This window comes from Amblyomma maculatum, chromosome 2 (genome assembly GCF_055883805.1).
Source record: "Amblyomma maculatum isolate TAMU_Amacu chromosome 2, ASM5588380v1, whole genome shotgun sequence".
Classification (NCBI taxonomy): domain Eukaryota; kingdom Metazoa; phylum Arthropoda; class Arachnida; order Ixodida; family Ixodidae; genus Amblyomma; species Amblyomma maculatum.
In genome coordinates, this window is record NC_139345.1 from 59,374,556 (window position 1) to 59,392,702 (window position 18,147).

Consider the following 18,147-nt stretch of genomic DNA (forward strand, 5'->3'; position numbering starts at 1 on the left):
ACGCTGGAGCCTCTGTCTCTAGTTAAATGTAGCACCAGACAGGGCCATTTTATTTGATCATGTCAAGGCTGAGCTTCAGGAACCGCCTACGTGAGTGACATGTATTACCACTGAATACTTCGCCATCAATTTATGATGGCAGAAAAAAATAAGCTCATGTCGGCCAATGGTATATTTCTTTTTCTATTCGTTTATCTATCCTTTTTGCTGCAAGGTAACTACTATCAGTCATGGTTACTTGCGGCAGGCATAATTAACGGATTCAGTGGATGAAAATGAAAAGAACCAAAACTTCGAGCATCCAATTAGCCTGCGTTGCTGGGCAGGTCTAGGCAACGAATAACAGGTCTTGCCCTATTTTAAAGACACATAATGCGCCACCGCAGTAGGTTCCTCGTGCAGTGGTAAGATGGCACGCCTTGTTTCAGCTACGTTGATCGCCGTATGCATTTGGCTGTGTGCCTTTAGTCTTGTTTCTTGCGAAGGAAAAGACGAGCTGCACCCTGATACCGTGGATGCCTTTAAGGTCAGTTTCGGGTGGTGAAGCCCAAATTTCCCAATCGTCAGTGTGCGATGAGATTTATCAAATAAAAGGTTAGCGCAGGAGACCATTTCATGAGCTGTAACCAAATATTCACTTATCCTCAACCGTTACTACATAAGAATATGGATGAAAATCACCGTATATAATTTGTTCTAAAAAAATCTTGTCTTTTATACTTTGCTTAGAAGCAACAGATTGGTACTTTATTGTGTGCTTACTGCTTTGGCTTTTAAGTTCAGGCGTACCTAGAGTCAACGCGCTGATGACTTCGACGTAATGAACTATCTGGAAAACTCCCGCATAAACCCACTTCCTCATACTCCTGTGTGTAAAATTGCTGTCCTAGAATTTTTTATTCTCGTTGATATTACAGAATGGCACAGTGCCATTAATGGGTTGACTAGCAGTGGAGTTAAGAAAGCACGGTATTGTACACAATTAAGCTTAGCAACAACGAATCATGTTATCAAAAGACATAATTTTTGCGGATTCGCACTTCTATGAATTGGTCCCTGGGTTGCAAAACTCTTATCAAGCGCCCGTAATTAACTGCCGTTCATTTAGTCTTGTTCAATAAAGCAATCAGCCCGTAGGGGTGTTATTTTAAAGGAAACAAGTTCTACCCTATGGTCTTGAAAACAAGAGGGGGTGATATTCTTTCTACTGAATTCGAAGTGTACAATAGTGGCTAAACTAATTACCTCCTCTCCTTCCTATAGCAATAAGAGAACTGCAAATGTTTTCATGCTAATTGAAGTCTCTTAGGTATCTCGGCAAATTGCGGAATAATTAGTACTCTCTGCTTCACCTTATATTTGAACTTTGACAAATGGTGCCAATAATAGCCCCATACACCCATACCCCAATAACCCACCGCGATTAGCTTCAAACAACACTAGACTGCATGGGTTAATGTATATTTCTTCGTTTTTTTTTATTAGCAGAGTGTTAGAAGTATAGCAAAAACCTGGGTAATGAAACCATTTTAACATCATTTATTGCACTCTGGTGCTTCTCGTGCTTTTTGCAAAGAGGTTCGTTCTTCTTGATTATGTAACCAGTGCAGTGACCCTCAAACAGTAGTCTTTATGTCAGCCGTTAATGTTAACATTTAAAAGAATAAAAGAAAATAAGATGAGATTCTATGCAACCTACAGAGATAATTTCCTGGCGTTGAAGCTAATCAGGGCTGGGGTAAAATAAACCGGTCCCCTTTTTTGCTTCAGGCGTATGAAGGATTTCCATACGCCGTAGCTCTCTATGACATTGACAACGATGGCGATCTCGACTGCCTCAATGCGGTGCGGACGGATCTTGAACAGGAGCCAAGCAGCGCAGCTTACATTCTCTTTCTTAAAGACAAGGATTCGCAGAACGTGTATGTTTCATGTACAGTGTTTTCACGCATATATTCTTATGTGACATTTTAACCACTGCCGCATTCTATGAAATACATTATGTACGACGTTGTTTCATGTTCTTTTCATTTTTCTTTATAGGCTTCTTTCCGCAGAGAACTTGTTTTTTATAGATTCGTGTACATTTATTGTCTAATACTTTTCTCTTTACATTGTAAATATTCTTTATCCGGCCCTACCCTCTGCAACCTACAGCTGTATTCTGAGATTCTGCGCGTACTGTAAATAAATAAATAAATAAATAAATAAATAAATAAATAAATAAATAAATAAATAAATAAATAAATAAATAAATAAATAAATAAATAAATAAATAAATAAATAAATAAATAAATAAATAAATAAATAAATAAATAAATAAATAAATAAATAAATAAATAAATAAATAAATAAATAAATAAATAAATAAATAATCGAAAAACCATGCAACCAAGCCTCTCAATTCTCGTATGTGCTTTTTGCAAGCCCCTAAGACAGACGCATGAGTTCATCAAAAAATATCGTTCGTATAATACTGGTCCTAACCGAAACTGGGGAAAACCATTACAGTTCCGAAACTAATGTGGTGTTGCTTTATTTATTTCCTTTTATTCCCCAAAAAGAAGAGTATTTCTGGATGTTAGAAAAGCTTCAGGCATAGCTGGCGTGCATTTTACTTCTATTGAAGGAGGACATGTGCGTGGTCTAGGACATTAGGCCAAACTCGTAAATACTTTCTACCTCGGTTTCGCAAAATAAAACAGAAATGTTCGAAGCGAGCCATGTATACCTTCTCTGTTGTAGGTATGAAACTGGAGTTCATGATTGTGACAACGAGACGAAAAACACACTTTTTACAGTAAGATCAAAACTGTTTGTAGACATGATTTTAATTTGTACTTCGTCGTGTTCAAACTGTCTACAAACATTGCTAGTCATGCTAATAGTCAAAACGCATACCCAGGCAGCAATGAAATGTTACTACAACGCCACTTTGACCTATGACAGGGTGTTTTTTATTGCAACTTGTTTTCTAACAATTGTATATGTTGGAAATAAATGTCCGCATTTCTTTGTCATATATATAAACGTTTGTATAGCTAAAATGCAGTTCTTAAAATTCAAATCATAGCATGCAGGACCTGAAGCTATGAAGGGAATATGCGAGACAATCAACGATTAATACACCAATAGCAATACCGCGCCTTTTGGTTCTACAACATGTCACAATGTATACATGTCACTCACATTTCCACGCTAACAGTGATGCATGGATGATACTAAAAGTACTCTGTGGAAATAACGGGGACGCCCGTGAAACCTATATGGCTGGCACATTATGAGATTTATTGCGCAGTCCCTGAAGTTGAAGTACTTCTTTACCGAGAGAAACAGAAATAAGTCCCGCGACGTAATGCTTCAATATAATATCATTTAATGGCTATGACCTAAACACATTCATAGTGCTACGAAGATGACGAAGCGGGCAGTGGCGTGGGGCGGAGCACTCGCGCCAGGCCCGTTGGCCATTAAAGCATATTTCATCATCATGTCATCACGTCGTTCTGTTTCTGTTGTGTCGCCGTGTTCCATCGCTTGTCATGCCACCACGTAACAATATCAACACAATATTCAGTTCAGAGAAATTCGGACTGTATTTATTGTACACACTTAACATTATTTTTGATTTACGACACCCAGTTTTGAAAAATCGCTTTAATACTATGATTTCGTTAATTATAAATTACGTTTGGAAGAGAACATATACCAGTATTTCTATTTTAATAATAAAAATGGTAATATGTCTAATATGATATCACTGCAACATATGTTTGGTGCCGGTACGGTGAATTACTATTTGTATAAAAGCTAAACCAGAATGAATGGAAACTTCAGCGAAGGTTGTTTAAGCTATAGCGTGCCAGCATGACACATGTTTAGAAATTCGTAGGGAAAATAAAAAAATGTGCACCTGGCCGCCTTAATGACTGCTTTGATAGCGTGTTTAAGAAGCACACCTACAACTTTGTTTCAGGATGAAACACTACTGCTGCTGGTAGAGAAAATTAATCAGAGTAGTAAGAAATTTTGTCTTTGTGCCGTTAGCGTTAAAGAAATCATTTTATCATGCTATAGCTCATGCGGCCATTATTTGAAACCTCTAGGTAACTCAAAAGCAAACAATCTGAAATTTCGATTACCATGCATCGACAGAAAAACTTTAGGATCGTATACTCCTGTGCACCATTTGAACAATCGCGTTCCTAAAATAGGCTGCTCTCAAAGGCAGTGCTGAGTCCAATAGAAGTCAAAGCATCGCAAATGGTAATCCTTATTACATGTTTAACTTACTCAAAAAATTTTGCTTCATTTGCAGAATAAACTACACATACTACGTAACGCCTGGGCCGACGCCTGATACCACTGTGGTCATTATTGACAATGGTAATGGCGAATATGACGTGCATATTATTTATATTTGTCGCTGCTCAGCAAAGAAATCATGCTTACAAAATGTTGTAGTAAGTGATTTGACTTGATAGGAGCCGAAGGTCTGGATGAAACAAGGAAAAGGAAAAATTTTTAAAAAGAGCAGAGTAAAGAAAAGGAAGAAACATCGGTAGGCTGACTAAGCACCTCACTGATAAAACAAGGCTATTCAGTCGCCGGTGAAATAAAATATAGCAGGTGTTCTTTGGCAATATTTCCTCCTACACTACACTAAAAAATATATATTTAGTCAACCTGCATTTATAGCATACATTATATAACACGTATTTGTTTTACGTCGAATGTATTAAACTGCATCGACACCGCCATCAACTCTTACAGTTGTTTTGGTATGGCACATATATAGAGCCAAATTTAATTGTGATCACGGTGAGGATACTCACAAGTTAATTACTGCTCTCAACAACTTCTGTGTGTTTGTAGTATGCTGGTTAACAACATAACAACACAACCAATATGCAGTAAGTTTAACAAACTTCACATGGAAATTGAGATTTCAAAATTGAAATAAAAATTCTCTCAGTGGGTTCCGCAACCACAAACATTTCTAAGTTGGTATCGCAACCAAACCGAATACCTGCTTCTTCTGCGAACGTTCTAAATTTAGTATTGACATTCCATCCCAATGTTTTCTCAAACTTAGCCTGCCTGTCCGGTGTAAGCGTATATTTGCTTGTCTCTTTTGCCCTAACTGTCCAGCTTTCAATAACGCTAAAACGGTCAAGCAAATTCACGATTTTAGTACAGTTGACGAACAGGTTGTCAACGAAGGACTTTCTTCGTTCTCGCTGTATTTATAGCAGAAATGTATCACCGAAGCACGGAAACGAATTGGGGTATTTTCAATGCTGATTTTGAAGAACTTATGAAAAATATATTCCTCTACGCACCATTACAACCCATGCAAAAGCATTATGGTGTAATGCACACATAGAAAGGCTTTTTAATAGAAAGAAACGTTTCTACCAACTGCCAAAAAACCTTTTCAGAAATGGGAGGCATATTATCAAGTCAATAACGCATATGTATCGATGCTGAAAAAATCAAGGGCTAATTTTCTACAATACACCTTGCCTAACATACTCACCAATGATCCAAAAACATTTGGCGCGTCAGTAACCCCAATAGAGATCATTCAATGAAACGTTTTGACGTAAACGGTTTTACTATTGCGGATGCTGGGTGCCCTAAAGTAGGAAATGAAACATTTTTCAGCAATTCTGTTTCTTCCTAAAGAATCACGTTGCCCACAGTGGATCATTGCTGTTTTCCACTGATGAAAGCAGTAACCATCGAGCCCCAAGGTATAGCAAAATAATAGATTATCTTAAATTGTCTACAAACCCTGGACGTGATTGGATTAACGCTAAGTTCTTTAAGAGTACAAAACTTTATTCTTCAGTCATTCTCACTAAAGTATTCAAGCAATCAATTGAGACAACTGTACTCTCGGCTGACTAGACGGTCGGGAAGGTGGTTCCGCTGCACATGTTAGGTAGTAGAAAATCCCCTCTTAATTACCGCCCGATATCTTTACCTAGCATTCTGTGCAAACATTTAGAGCATGTATACTGATATAGTCAATTTTCTGAAAGCTAACTCCTTTTTCCCTGACGCCCAACATGGCTTTCGTAAATCCTTCTCAAACAGGACACAACTTCTTACTTTCACGCAAAAACGTGATGCTTTTCTTTATCATCGCTCATGCGCGGATTGCATCTTTTTAGACTTTGCTAAGGTTTTCGAGAAAGTTTGTCGTACGCTGCTCCTCTTTAAACTTAGCAAGCTGAATACTCACCCAAGCAGATTAACATGATTCGAATATTTTCTTTGCAATCATACATAATTTGTAGTAGCAAATAACCTTCATTAGCTATTGTCAGTCGTTCATTCTGGGGCTCCTCAGGGATCCGTCTTGGACTTTTTTTTTATATATAGATAATCTCCCTCTCTGCGTAACTTCTATCATTCAATTATTTGCAGATTACTGCGTAATGTTTCATGAAATGAACGACCCTAACGACACTGAAACCTTGCAAAAAGATAATTATGAAATTTTCGACTGGTGTGCCGTATGGTCGATGACACTAAACGTCACTAAATGTAAGGCGTTACGTATTCCGCGCCTTTCGATCCACCCCATTTCGTACTGCCTTGACAACATGGCACTAGAACAGGTGACACCAAATCGCTACCTAGGAATTCACATAACAAGGAATCTAACATGGTCTGTTCATATAAATGCCATAATTACCAATGCCAATTGCTTCATTGGTTATCTTCGTCGTAACGTCTCCTGTGCTTCTGTCTCTCTGACACTCTCTGTTTCAGTCTTCTTTATAAATCGTTAGTTCGCAGTAAGCTAGAGTATGCTGCGTCAAATTAGGAACCCAGCACGGATAACCTCATCACCGCCCTCGAATTAGTGCAAAATAACTCGGCTCGCTTCACCCTTCAGAACCGCACTGCTAGCGTAACATCTATGAAAGACACATTGCAATTAACGTCGCTTGCGTCCAGTCGTAAATACGCTCGTCTTTGATTATTTAACAAAATCATGTATCATAACCCCATGCTGCGTAGCGATCTTGTGCCCCCTTCATGATATACATAATCCCGAATTGATCATTTCTATAAGGTCGGTATTCCTTAATATAACAGAAAATGTGCAGCATACTTTTTCATTCCACGAACAGCAAAAGACTGGAACCACCTTCCCGGGCCGACTCCCCCTGTCAGTGATCATCAAATCTTTTGTACTGCTTTAGCTATAATTGTATAAGCATCAATATATACACCCTGTCAAGAAGCTGCCAATTTTTATCCACTCCCCTCTTCAAGGCCTCGGCCTTGAGAGTAAAAATAAATAAATAAACAAATAAATATATAAATAAACGAATTGATAATTTTTTTTTTCAGTATTCATTTGGCCGAGGCACAAACTGTCACCACTGCTAGATAAATGGTTTGAATGGTTCAAAACTATTTCTCTTAGGAGGTATTTTGTAAATTCAACATTTTATGAGGCAAGTTGGAGAAGCCTAACCTTCCGGAAGCTATTGTTTTAAATATAATAAAGTGACACTCTAAAATATTGTTTTCTGGTTGACAACAAGAATAACAAGAAGCCAAGGACAGTAGCCAAAGCTTTAAAGTTTAGAAACTATCTACACAGAAACACTTTCATGCTCGAAAAACCTCTAGCACCGTACAAAAATATGACGAAATAATGCGTGGTTTTGCTGTGATGACACAATTTTTTGTAACTCTGCATTAGTTTTATTTTATTTTTATTCTAGTAGCGTTTTTTTCTGTCAGTAGTTGTGCAGTACATTTCTGGGGGAAGTAGACAAAATATTCATGTCGCTAGAGAATGTTTTGCTGTCGCTGCAGATACACGGCAAAAATCCGCACCAACATCTCTTTTAACAACAAAAAGGTTTCATTACTTTTCCCACTGGGTTATCACAGCATTTTAATAGATCAGTGCTGGATTATCTACTCAGTGAAGCAAGTGACGTGTATTTATTGCGAATATCTTTGGGGACATCAGTTTCGTTAAGACATTTCATTAATACACACAATGCAAAATATTTGAGGCAATGTTTAGAACTCAACGACTATGTTGCGTTAAAGTATGAACCCATTACTTTCATTTTGTCAGTCGGGGTGAATAGGTCGAGAATTAGAACCAGCGATGTGCTGTGGCATTCTTAGTCTTGCGCTTAGTTTTGTTAATTGTTCAGTACAGTACTAAAGGGACAAGATACTGTTCATATACCTCATAGGTCGTTGATATCTACTATAGCTTTATCATTTGCCTAAAATACCCTCGCTTGCTTCCAGTTTACCAAAGTAATGTTTACTCCTTGAAATTTTTGCAGATTATGAGCACCCGCTAAAGAACCGTATCGCATATACTGATTACGAGAAGTGTGCTGTCATGGAGTTCCCCTTTAACCAACGCGAAGGTGAGTGAAATTTATTGCTAACTATGTGTGGTAGATTGAATAAGATTTCAGTTAGTACCTTAAGACCAGAACCTAATCGGGGTGGAAACCGAGCACATGCCACTGGCTCTCGCGATAAGATCCGGGTTTCGGGAAGGGGATAGGTGTTACAAAGAAGGAGTGAAGAGATTGCTACGCCAGCAGCTAGAAGGTGAAGAGGAGTTCAAAAGAAGAAAATCTTGGGTGCAGATATCCGACGCCGCATTTAGGCAAAAAGCAGCTGGATTTATCCTCAATAATTGCCTTGACCGTTCTTAATCTAAAGAAATATTTCTCTCGAAACAGTGAATTCTGAAATTAAAAAGGAAATTGCTCATATAAATGGAGGTGGCCGAAAGGCGCTGCATTGAGAATGGTGATTCTAGATAGTTGGAAGTCGAGTAGACAGGAAATCCGACAGGCGGAGTTTGGATGGGTAGCTGCAGCCCACGTATATTGCGCGGCTGAACAGCCCATAGAAAACGCGGAAAATCGACGTGCCTTCAAACCTTACGGCAGTACAGTTGCACTGGCCGATAGGATTGGATCTCGACGGGAGAGCAACGGCTTTCAGGAAGCGTAGGTTGTTTCTCATGAATGTGTCAAGCCGCCACAAATGAGGCTATGACAGCATGTCTGCAACTTGCTCAGAAGAGGCTGCTCATTATGTGCGCAAGTATTATTACAGTTTTACGAACAATCGCGGCTGAAACGGTTAAAACAATTTGAGATGCGCAGATTCTTTGCTGACATGAGTGTAACCACGAATAATCGGGCAGATTTTGAATTGGATCTCTAGAAGAAAAATATTCATGGCATGGACAATTAGAAGAGCCACACGCACGCACGCACGCACGCACGCACGCACGCACACACACACACACACACGCACGCACACGCACACGCACACGCACGCACACACACACACACACACACACACACACACACACACACACACACACACACACACACACACACACACACACACACACACACACACACACACACACACACACACACACACACACACACACACACACACACACACACACACACACACACACACACACACACACACACACACACACACACACACACACACACACACACACACACACACACACACACACACACACACACACACACACACACACACACACACACACACACACACACACACACACACACACACACACACACACACACACACACACACACACACACACACACACACACACACACACACACACACACACACACACACACACACACACACACACACACACACACACACACACACACACACACACACACACACACACACACACACACACACACACACACACACACACACACACACAAACGGCCACGCCCACGCCAACTTAAGCATAATAAATTCACCACAGCGCAGTGATAGCGTTTAAGGCAGGCTGTTTGTTTAAAACCTCTATGCATCAGACGACACATCTCACAGGCATCCCCAGAGTTCTTTACAAAGCGACTACAAAGGAGTGATAAATATTTGGTTAAAATTGCTAGACAAAAAATCATAGTGAAGGGAACATCGATTTGTGTTCAGACAAAAAGATGTATTTTGTCTAAAGACAGCTCGACATTGTACTAGCTGAAGATATGCCCATTTATCAATATTTGTATTCGTGAAATACGCGGCATTAATTGGACTGCTGCTGCTATAATTTATCTAGAGGGCTCAATGTTAAAAATAAATAAGAAAGCGCGGCGTTGCAATGGGGATGCGATCAGTTATCAGTCGGTACTGCTCTAATCTCATCATTCTGATTTCTACACTCATGGAGAAGACACAATGTTGGCCTTCAATTGCTGGCAATTGATTCTGCTCCAGGTGCTTTCTTATTTTTCATGTTATTATAAAGCTCCTTTCTTCTTCCCCAGTCTGCGTATTGTGGGTGAGCAGTGCAGTAAAGGACGAAGTCCCTGAAACCTGTGTGGCCCAATACCAAAAGTACTGCAGAGAAGCAACGCCGGTCTACGACAAAGATTCCTGCGAAGGGCTGATCCATTAGAAGTCTGGCCTAGGCGATGGTGTTTCCAAAAAGAATCTAGGTCAGAGACGAAATAAATCTTGAGTTGACTTTACTTTTTTTTTGGATTGTTCGTTCTTTCATGAAACAGCGCATGACGTGATCTCTCCCAGATTGGCAAATTATTTCAAAGCAACAAAGGAGGATTCGTATAAGCAGTAAAGCTGTAATTAAAGTCGCTAAAAGCTAGAAATATTCATAATTCACATTATTATATTTCTCGTCTATAAGGATATATAGCAGGCTCTACATGACGAATGCGCAACAGCGAAACAAAGTAAATAAAAAGTACCCCTTATGTCATGACCGTAGGAAGTATTAGGATGGAGATTAGGCTTGGCCTTAGGAATAGGGGAGATATCGCCCTTAAAATCGATTTTTCTATGTTTTGCTTACGGTACTAAAATTTAATAAAAGCAATATTCTTGTAGAAGAAGTGCGCACTCCAAACACATGGTAGTACATATTACGCACCCCACTATGTTCCCTTAGTGCGCCTATAACAGGCTTTGTGCCAACGACCCTTCGTGGACCAGAATTCTTTGACGTAACCTATCGGCATACGTAATGACACAAGCATTCATTGCGTTACCAAAACGATGGAACAGGGTGCATCGAGGCGTACGGCACTGCTTCCGGACGTGCCTATCTCTGTTGTACCGAAGACAGTCCAATGAAAATGATGTAGTGTGAGAACACGTCATGGATAATTCGGACGTTGTGGACGGTTCTGGAGAACTAAGTTTCGGGGTTTAATATGAGGCCATGACCATTAATATTTCACAGGACATCAAGCCGCCAGCAACCTAGTGAGCCACCCAAGCCCAAGCCCCCGTACTCTGACCAACTTGAGCATGGTGAATCAGGTTTTAAGCTGAATAAAAGCCGCGTTCTGCAGCAGAAGCATCTGAATATTTGCCACTGGCGGCTGCCGAGGAGCCAGCGGATGAGCGTTGAGGCTGCTCCATCGATGGTGTGCCGCTAGTGTGTAGTGGTCCGCATCTAGAGTCAACCATCGGCGTCTGTAAAAACCTGCCGACAGAACCTCGAGCTGCGAGCGACATACTGTTCCCGATCTCATGGGCGGAATGCTCGGGAACCTCAGATGTCTCCATGGACAGCAGCGCGCCTTTGAAGCGTACCGCGGATGAAGGGGTTGGTGTGAGCGAAGATGCAAGCAAGGCATCAGAGGCGGAGGCCAGAGCAAGGTTGGTCTTTTGTGCGCGCGAATTGAGGCACACGTGACGCTGTCGCGTGCTGCATGAGCATGCGCTGTGTGCGGCTATTGACTGTCCGATAGTCTATGCTCGCTGTAAACCACGCTTGCACGAACGCTCCATCCTCAGAATGGAGCCAGCTGGCAGCCCGCCAAGTTGAGGAAAATGCTTTGTTGTTTTGCTAACGCCACCCAATGCTTCGCTGCTCAGACATGACATATTGGCGACGAGGGCAGGATTTTTGTACGGAATTCGCAGCGTAAGGAAATTGCCTCTTTTGTTGAGAGATTCCTGCCTCGAAGATTGCCTGGTGGTAGAATTTTTGAAAGCAGCATTACGGCGGCTGAAACTTCAAGTGAGCCTTGAGCCATATTGGTCATAGCTTTTGACGAGTCCACAAGCGATTTGTGCGCGTATGAGGAAAGGCTAAAAGCTTACTTTTTGGTCAACGAGGTTCCCGATAAAAAGAAAGTTCCTTTTTTGCTAAGTCTCATCGGCGCGAAGCTTTACGCGTTGCTCACATCGTTGACGCGGCATCAGACGCTCCATCCTCAAACGAGTTTGACAGTCTTCTGAAACTCCTGAGCGGTCATTTGGCGTCGCAGAGTCCGTCATTGCAGAGCGTGCGAAGTACAAGCGATCACAGTAAAGCGGGGAGTCATTTGCCCAATTTGTCGCTGAGGTTCGAAGCCTGGCGCAGAGTTGAGAATTCGGAAGTTTTCTCTATGAAGCGCTACGGGACTGTTTCGTTTGCAGCCTGCTCCGCGAAGACATTCAGCTGGTTTTTTTCACGGAATTTCATTGATCCTTCCAGAAAGCTGTAGATCAAGCTCTTGCCAATAAAAACTCAACGAAAAGCCGGGCCTTTGCGCGTAACAGCGGGCCCGCGGGGTAAGATGTGACGAAGGTTTGAGCTGAAAAACAGATAGTGACGCCGCAAAGTTGTTTCCAATGCGGGTAACCCAATTACTCTAGCGAAGCGTGCCGTCATATCGGCGATACGTGTCACAATTGTAACCGGAAAGGGCATATTCAACGCGTCTGCTACAAAGGGAAGAAAGCTAGTGAGACAAAGCCTCAGAAATGAGTGAATATTCTGGCGCAGGCCTGAAACGCGTCGTCTGCCTCGTTTCAAGCAGTCAACGCAGGACCAATCACTGTGCCTCTGAGCGTCGATGGCGTCCAGGTGACGATGGAGCTTGACACCAGCCCAGCCGCATCGGTAATTTCCTGGCGCGAATTAAAAAGCCTTTTCCGCGTAAGAAACTCGAACCAGCGTCGTTAAATCTTAGGACTTACACTGGAACACTGGTGACGCCGAAGCGACTGGCGGAAGTAGTCGTGAACTACAACGACCAGGCCGCGGAGCTTCCTCTGTACTAACGCCTCCCCCCCCCCCCCCCCCTTCCCGGCCGTTATGCCGTTATTCAAGGTGCAAACATTGGTGATACCTTGCTTAAAGGCATCGAATTATGTTTTAAAGAGACTGCTACGAGACTACAAGACTCCAAGATTATTAATCAAAACTTTATCAAGCTGATTCCGCTTATATCATTTGTTCGGCAGGGCTGTCCGCTATGCCTTTGTTATTTGATTTATATGTAGAGCCCCTATGCCGTAGTATCATCAAGAAGAAAGCAGTTCGTGTCTTCTATCTATCGCAATGTGAAATCAAGATTTTGAATTAGGCTGATGACATTGCCCTTTTCTGTTCTAATAAAAAGAGTGTGATCGTGATTTTGCGCGTAACAGCGTTTTTGTGATTGCTTAGGTGCGTATAATTAACCCGAATTATCAAAGGGACTCTGACTAGGTCAGTGCGGTACGAAATCTATTTTTTGCTGGCAGCAGGGAAGACTCCGAAGACTTACAGTATTTGTGGGTTGCATCTAATCAGTATCGCAATAGTGAACCTCACTGGGATTCTCAGATCTCATTAATTAGGTGACAAACATAGGATTAGATGGGCATGAATCTGTATCTATTGACATCAGCACAACTGTGCAATGTCTCCTTGATTTCGAAGCTTATCTATGCCATATAGGTGTTTCATTGGGCAAGAAACCAAGTGAAGTCCATGCATATAACTTTTGCTGCTTTTGTGTGGCGCTCTCAATGGGAGCCTATGTGTCGAGACAATTTGTTTCTCCCTCTGGAGGCTTGTGGCGGTGGTCTTCAGCCCTTGCTAGAACAGTTGTTGTTCAGCGCCTACAATGCAAGCGCCTATCTGCAAGCCTCGAGCTAGCGCTGGCAAGCGAGCTCGCCTCGCAATAAATCTCTTTGCATATCGGCTTGTTTCGAGGTATTTCGTTTTTAAAACGGCAAGCCATCCCTTCCTCCTAGCTGTTTTATTAGATTATTAAGCGTCGATTTGTTTAATTTACTTTCGCCGACTGGTAATAGGAGTTAGGGTCCTTTGTGGGACTTTGAAGTTGTCGACACATTCAATTTCTTCCCCGTAAGGTTTTCCTTAGAATACCTACGCAGTCTATCCAGAAGACAGAGAACAAAAGTTCTGATTGATACGTTTACTGCGCAGACGTAGTGGCACCCTTACCTCCCCTTCCTATACTATAGTACATTGAAGCGGGTGCAACGGACATTTATATATACAGTCAACCGCAAATTCTCATTTCTTTGGCTTCCTTTAAGAGGGATTTTTGTGCACTGTCGCTTGCGTCAGCAGCCAGAAAGTATTTTTGTTGTGGCCGTAGGCAGAAGGAAAAGAAAATGCACGGGCATGCTACTGGCTCTGTAGCTGAGCCACCTCCGCTGCCTCGTGCAGAGAGAAGAGCGAAAGTAGAGAAGAAAGAAAAAGAAGCGGGCGAGAAAGACGCGCGCCGCAACAACCGTCGTCCACTACCTAAGCAGTGGCGGGTGCAATGACGGCCTACAACAGATAAAAATTCGGTGGCAGGCTAGACCCCACCGCAAGCGGCGTTGACCTATCAGTCACAACCCCGCAGGGCCAGGAACAGCCACCCTTCACCACCTTCTTCTTCAGCTAGAAAGTATTGCCGTGATGGGGTGGTTTTTTTGGGACATTAGTCAACGCACTCTCAAAAATGACATTGATACACCCTATACTATAACATGTTTGCCTACATTGAAAACTTCTGAGGTTCCATGTATCTTTTCGTGCTCGTGCGACTGCTTGGCTTGTGGAAGAGTCGCTTGATAAATCGTCACGTAGAGCCACCACGTTTATCGAAGTCGGTTCACAGAACAGTGTGCTTGGTGCGGAGGAGCGTATGCTGTGCAGGACCGACCTCATGCTGGTTAACTTTACTCTATGCATGTATATATCTCCAGGAATTTCGATGTGTGGGAAACGTGAGATCTTGATGCAGGTGTGACTGTGTATGACAGTTTTCCTGAGGTGACCTGGTTAAATCGGGCTTGAAGTACATTCATACAATAAAGAATAACAAAAGACCCTTTGTGGGCTCGACATTGCGTGCCCGTTTGACATGCAGATGCCATCCATGTGATGGAGGGGAATGAGTACCGCTCACGTGGCTGCCCAAGGGTTCCTTCCCTGGTGTTCCGCTCAATCCTCCGGTTCTACCGAGGCAACCATACCAATCCCTCTCATAACTTATGCGGACATTACAAATTATTTACGCCTCTGCAGGAGAGCACTCCAGGGACCCGCCAAAGGTCGCGACAGATCTGAGGTGTGCCACATTAGACGGCTCCAAACCGGGTTTTTCTAAATCCCGCCATACTAAAACATATGGACCCGACATTCACGGGTAGGTGCAAATTCTGCGGGCAGTATGCTGACTTAAACCACATGGTGTGGGCCTGCCGGCAAAATATAAAACTAAAAGCAATAAAACAGCCACCTAGGGAGGGCTGGGAGGCGGCCCTGTCCAGCTCGAACCTGGAGGCCCAGCTTGTCTTGGTCCAGAGAGCTCGGCCAGCGGTGGCAGCCAATGGCGTCCCGGAATAGGGTCAGCGTCCGTGTGCTGTGGAGCGGGTGCGGTTCGCAACAGCTCAGCCAATTTCTGGCTCTTGTGCCCAGCCAATCTTTCCTGTGACACGTCAAAACGATCAACGGATCCAGGAAGGTACACGGACCCTAACCACTGCCATCTTTTGGATGTGCCCCGCGATCTTCGAGAATCATCCAGTGAAAACGCCTCTGACAGCCACGCCGCCGCACTAGGCCTCGCCTCATCGAGGCGACCCTGTCCGGCGCGCCGCGTTCCTCAGTCCCCAACAACCATGGAGGAACCAGTGGATGCAGACATACCCAACCCACAAGACTATCGCCCTGGTGAGTGGAAAACTGTCCTACGTGCTTATCGAGCTCAAACCTCAGATTCAAACGCGGCCTCAAAAAACCCATCAACGGCCTCAGTTCACGTCAACCCTAACGGAAGCAACGCCGGCGCGCCGTCGGACGCTGCGCCTGGAACCTCTCGAGCCCCGCACCAGGAGACGCCGCACTTACTACGCATGACGCGCGCGGTTGTGCACAAAAGTAAACAACTTGCCGCGCTGCCGGCAGGCACGATCCGAGTCGTATTTCGCCCGAGAGGCGGGCTCTCCCTGGAAAAGCTTCCAGCTCCAAGTCTCTTGCAGGCACTGCATGCAACTCCGAGCTGCTCAGTGATGGGCGAACTGCACATCAGAGTTCATCCCACAAACAATACCTTCACGGTAGCGACGGTGGCGGAGGCAACAGCTCTCGCCTTAGTGAACATGCAGGAAATCACTATAGATGGAAAGAAATTCCCGGTAGCCGCGTATATCGCGGCACCTCCAGCGGCAGTCAAGGGTGTTATTTCCCGTGCATACTGGAATGAAGCACCAGATGAAATACTGAAGGACTTGCAGTATCGCAACCCGGAGGCCAATATCATAGCGGCTCGACGCATGGGGAAAACGTCGTCAATTCTAATAACATTTGCTTCTGGTCCGGTACCCCACACCATCAAGTACATGTGTGTTGTACATCGATGCACCAAATACAAGGGCAGCCCTGAAGCTTGTACAAACTGCCGGAAACCTGGTCACAGGTACGATGTGTGCCCTCTCCCAAGAAGCGGACTCTGCCCCCGATGTGGAGAGAATCACGACAGGCAAGAAGACACTTGCACGCCGAAATGCATTCTTTGTGGTGGGAACCACCTTACCGGTACAGGCTCATGCAAAGCCAGGACCCCCCAGCATCGACGACGGACAGCGCCGAAACCCAAAACAGCAGTGCCCACGGCAAAAGACTTTCCATCCCTAGTGCCTCGTCAGGATCGCCAGCCAGCCTGGACCAAAGCCAGCAGTACACCCCAAACATCACGGCGGGAGGAAGATATAGCACTCCTGCGGGAAGAGGTAAGGCATTTAAGGGCAGCCGTTAGCTCTATTCCTTCCACATCCAACCAACCCCCTCAATCGCCAACACCCCAATCGTTCACACCCCCTCCCCAAAAAAACGCAGACCAGAAGACGTTCCAGACATTGACTCCAAATTCAAAGACTTTGCCCAAAACCTAGAAGCCAAGATTCTGGCTCAGACTCAAACGTACATTGAAACCGCCATGGCTAGGCTTACAGAAACAATTATCAGACAAGTAACCACAGCCATTATGCAACAGATTCCAAAAATGATAGCTGGAATGCCTTTGAACACCCCAGCTAACAACCCTACACCAACTTCCATCCTTCGCCCTCCTACCCTCCAGCATGGCCCTGTCGACAGGAGGCAGTAACCCCCGACTACGCATTTTGCAATGGAACTGCAGGGGGTTTCGCCGCAAACGAGACCCCCTGCAGCAACTACTATCTGCTTCTTCCACACACCCCGATATATTAGCGTTCCAGGATGCTGGAACAAATGTATCACTACCAGGTTACGCTCTGGTACCCTCTGACATCACTCCCAACCCTAGGGTTACCACGTATGTTCAACACTTAATTCCATACACTTGTCACGAAATACACTCCCCGGTGGCTCACACATATTTAGAATTAATCCCGTCTACTCAGAAATCCTATCCCCTATTCATCCTTAACTGTTACCTCCTTCCGAGGCAGCCGGTCGCCGAATTAATTGCTCTCATTAAAGCTGCATCCACAGTGGCAAAAAAAGACCCCCTCATTATTATAGGCGACTTTAACTGCGCACATGTAGACTGGGGCTACATGCGCACCAACAAGAGAGGAGCGGAATTACACAACACCCTTCAGATACAGGGCCTCTCTATATATAATGATCTCAGCACACCTACAAGAATCGGCAATAGTGTCACCACCGATACTAGCCCAGACCTTACATTCGGCCGAAACCTCCCAACACTGGTATGGAGCAACTCGAATGAGACCCTGGGCAGTGACCATTATATAATAACTATAGAGCTTGACTTTGCCAAAAAAGCTAAAATCTACCGTGTCCGGCAAACTAGCTGGGATAATCTGCGT

General features: G+C 43.7%; 1 protein-coding gene across 1 annotated transcript; it reads left to right on the plus strand.

Annotated features, from left to right (window-relative positions):
* The first annotated feature begins 409 nt into the window (after positions 1-409).
* LOC146198766 (uncharacterized) lies at positions 410-17,438 on the plus strand. Its single transcript, XM_084591974.1, has 7 exons — positions 410-526; positions 1,771-1,922; positions 4,319-4,386; positions 6,436-6,555; positions 8,337-8,423; positions 15,635-17,066; positions 17,168-17,438. Exons 1-7 carry the CDS (start codon positions 410-412, stop codon positions 17,436-17,438), a joined length of 2,247 nt encoding a protein of 748 aa, XP_084448100.1.
* Positions 17,439-18,147: the final 709 nt, after the last annotated feature.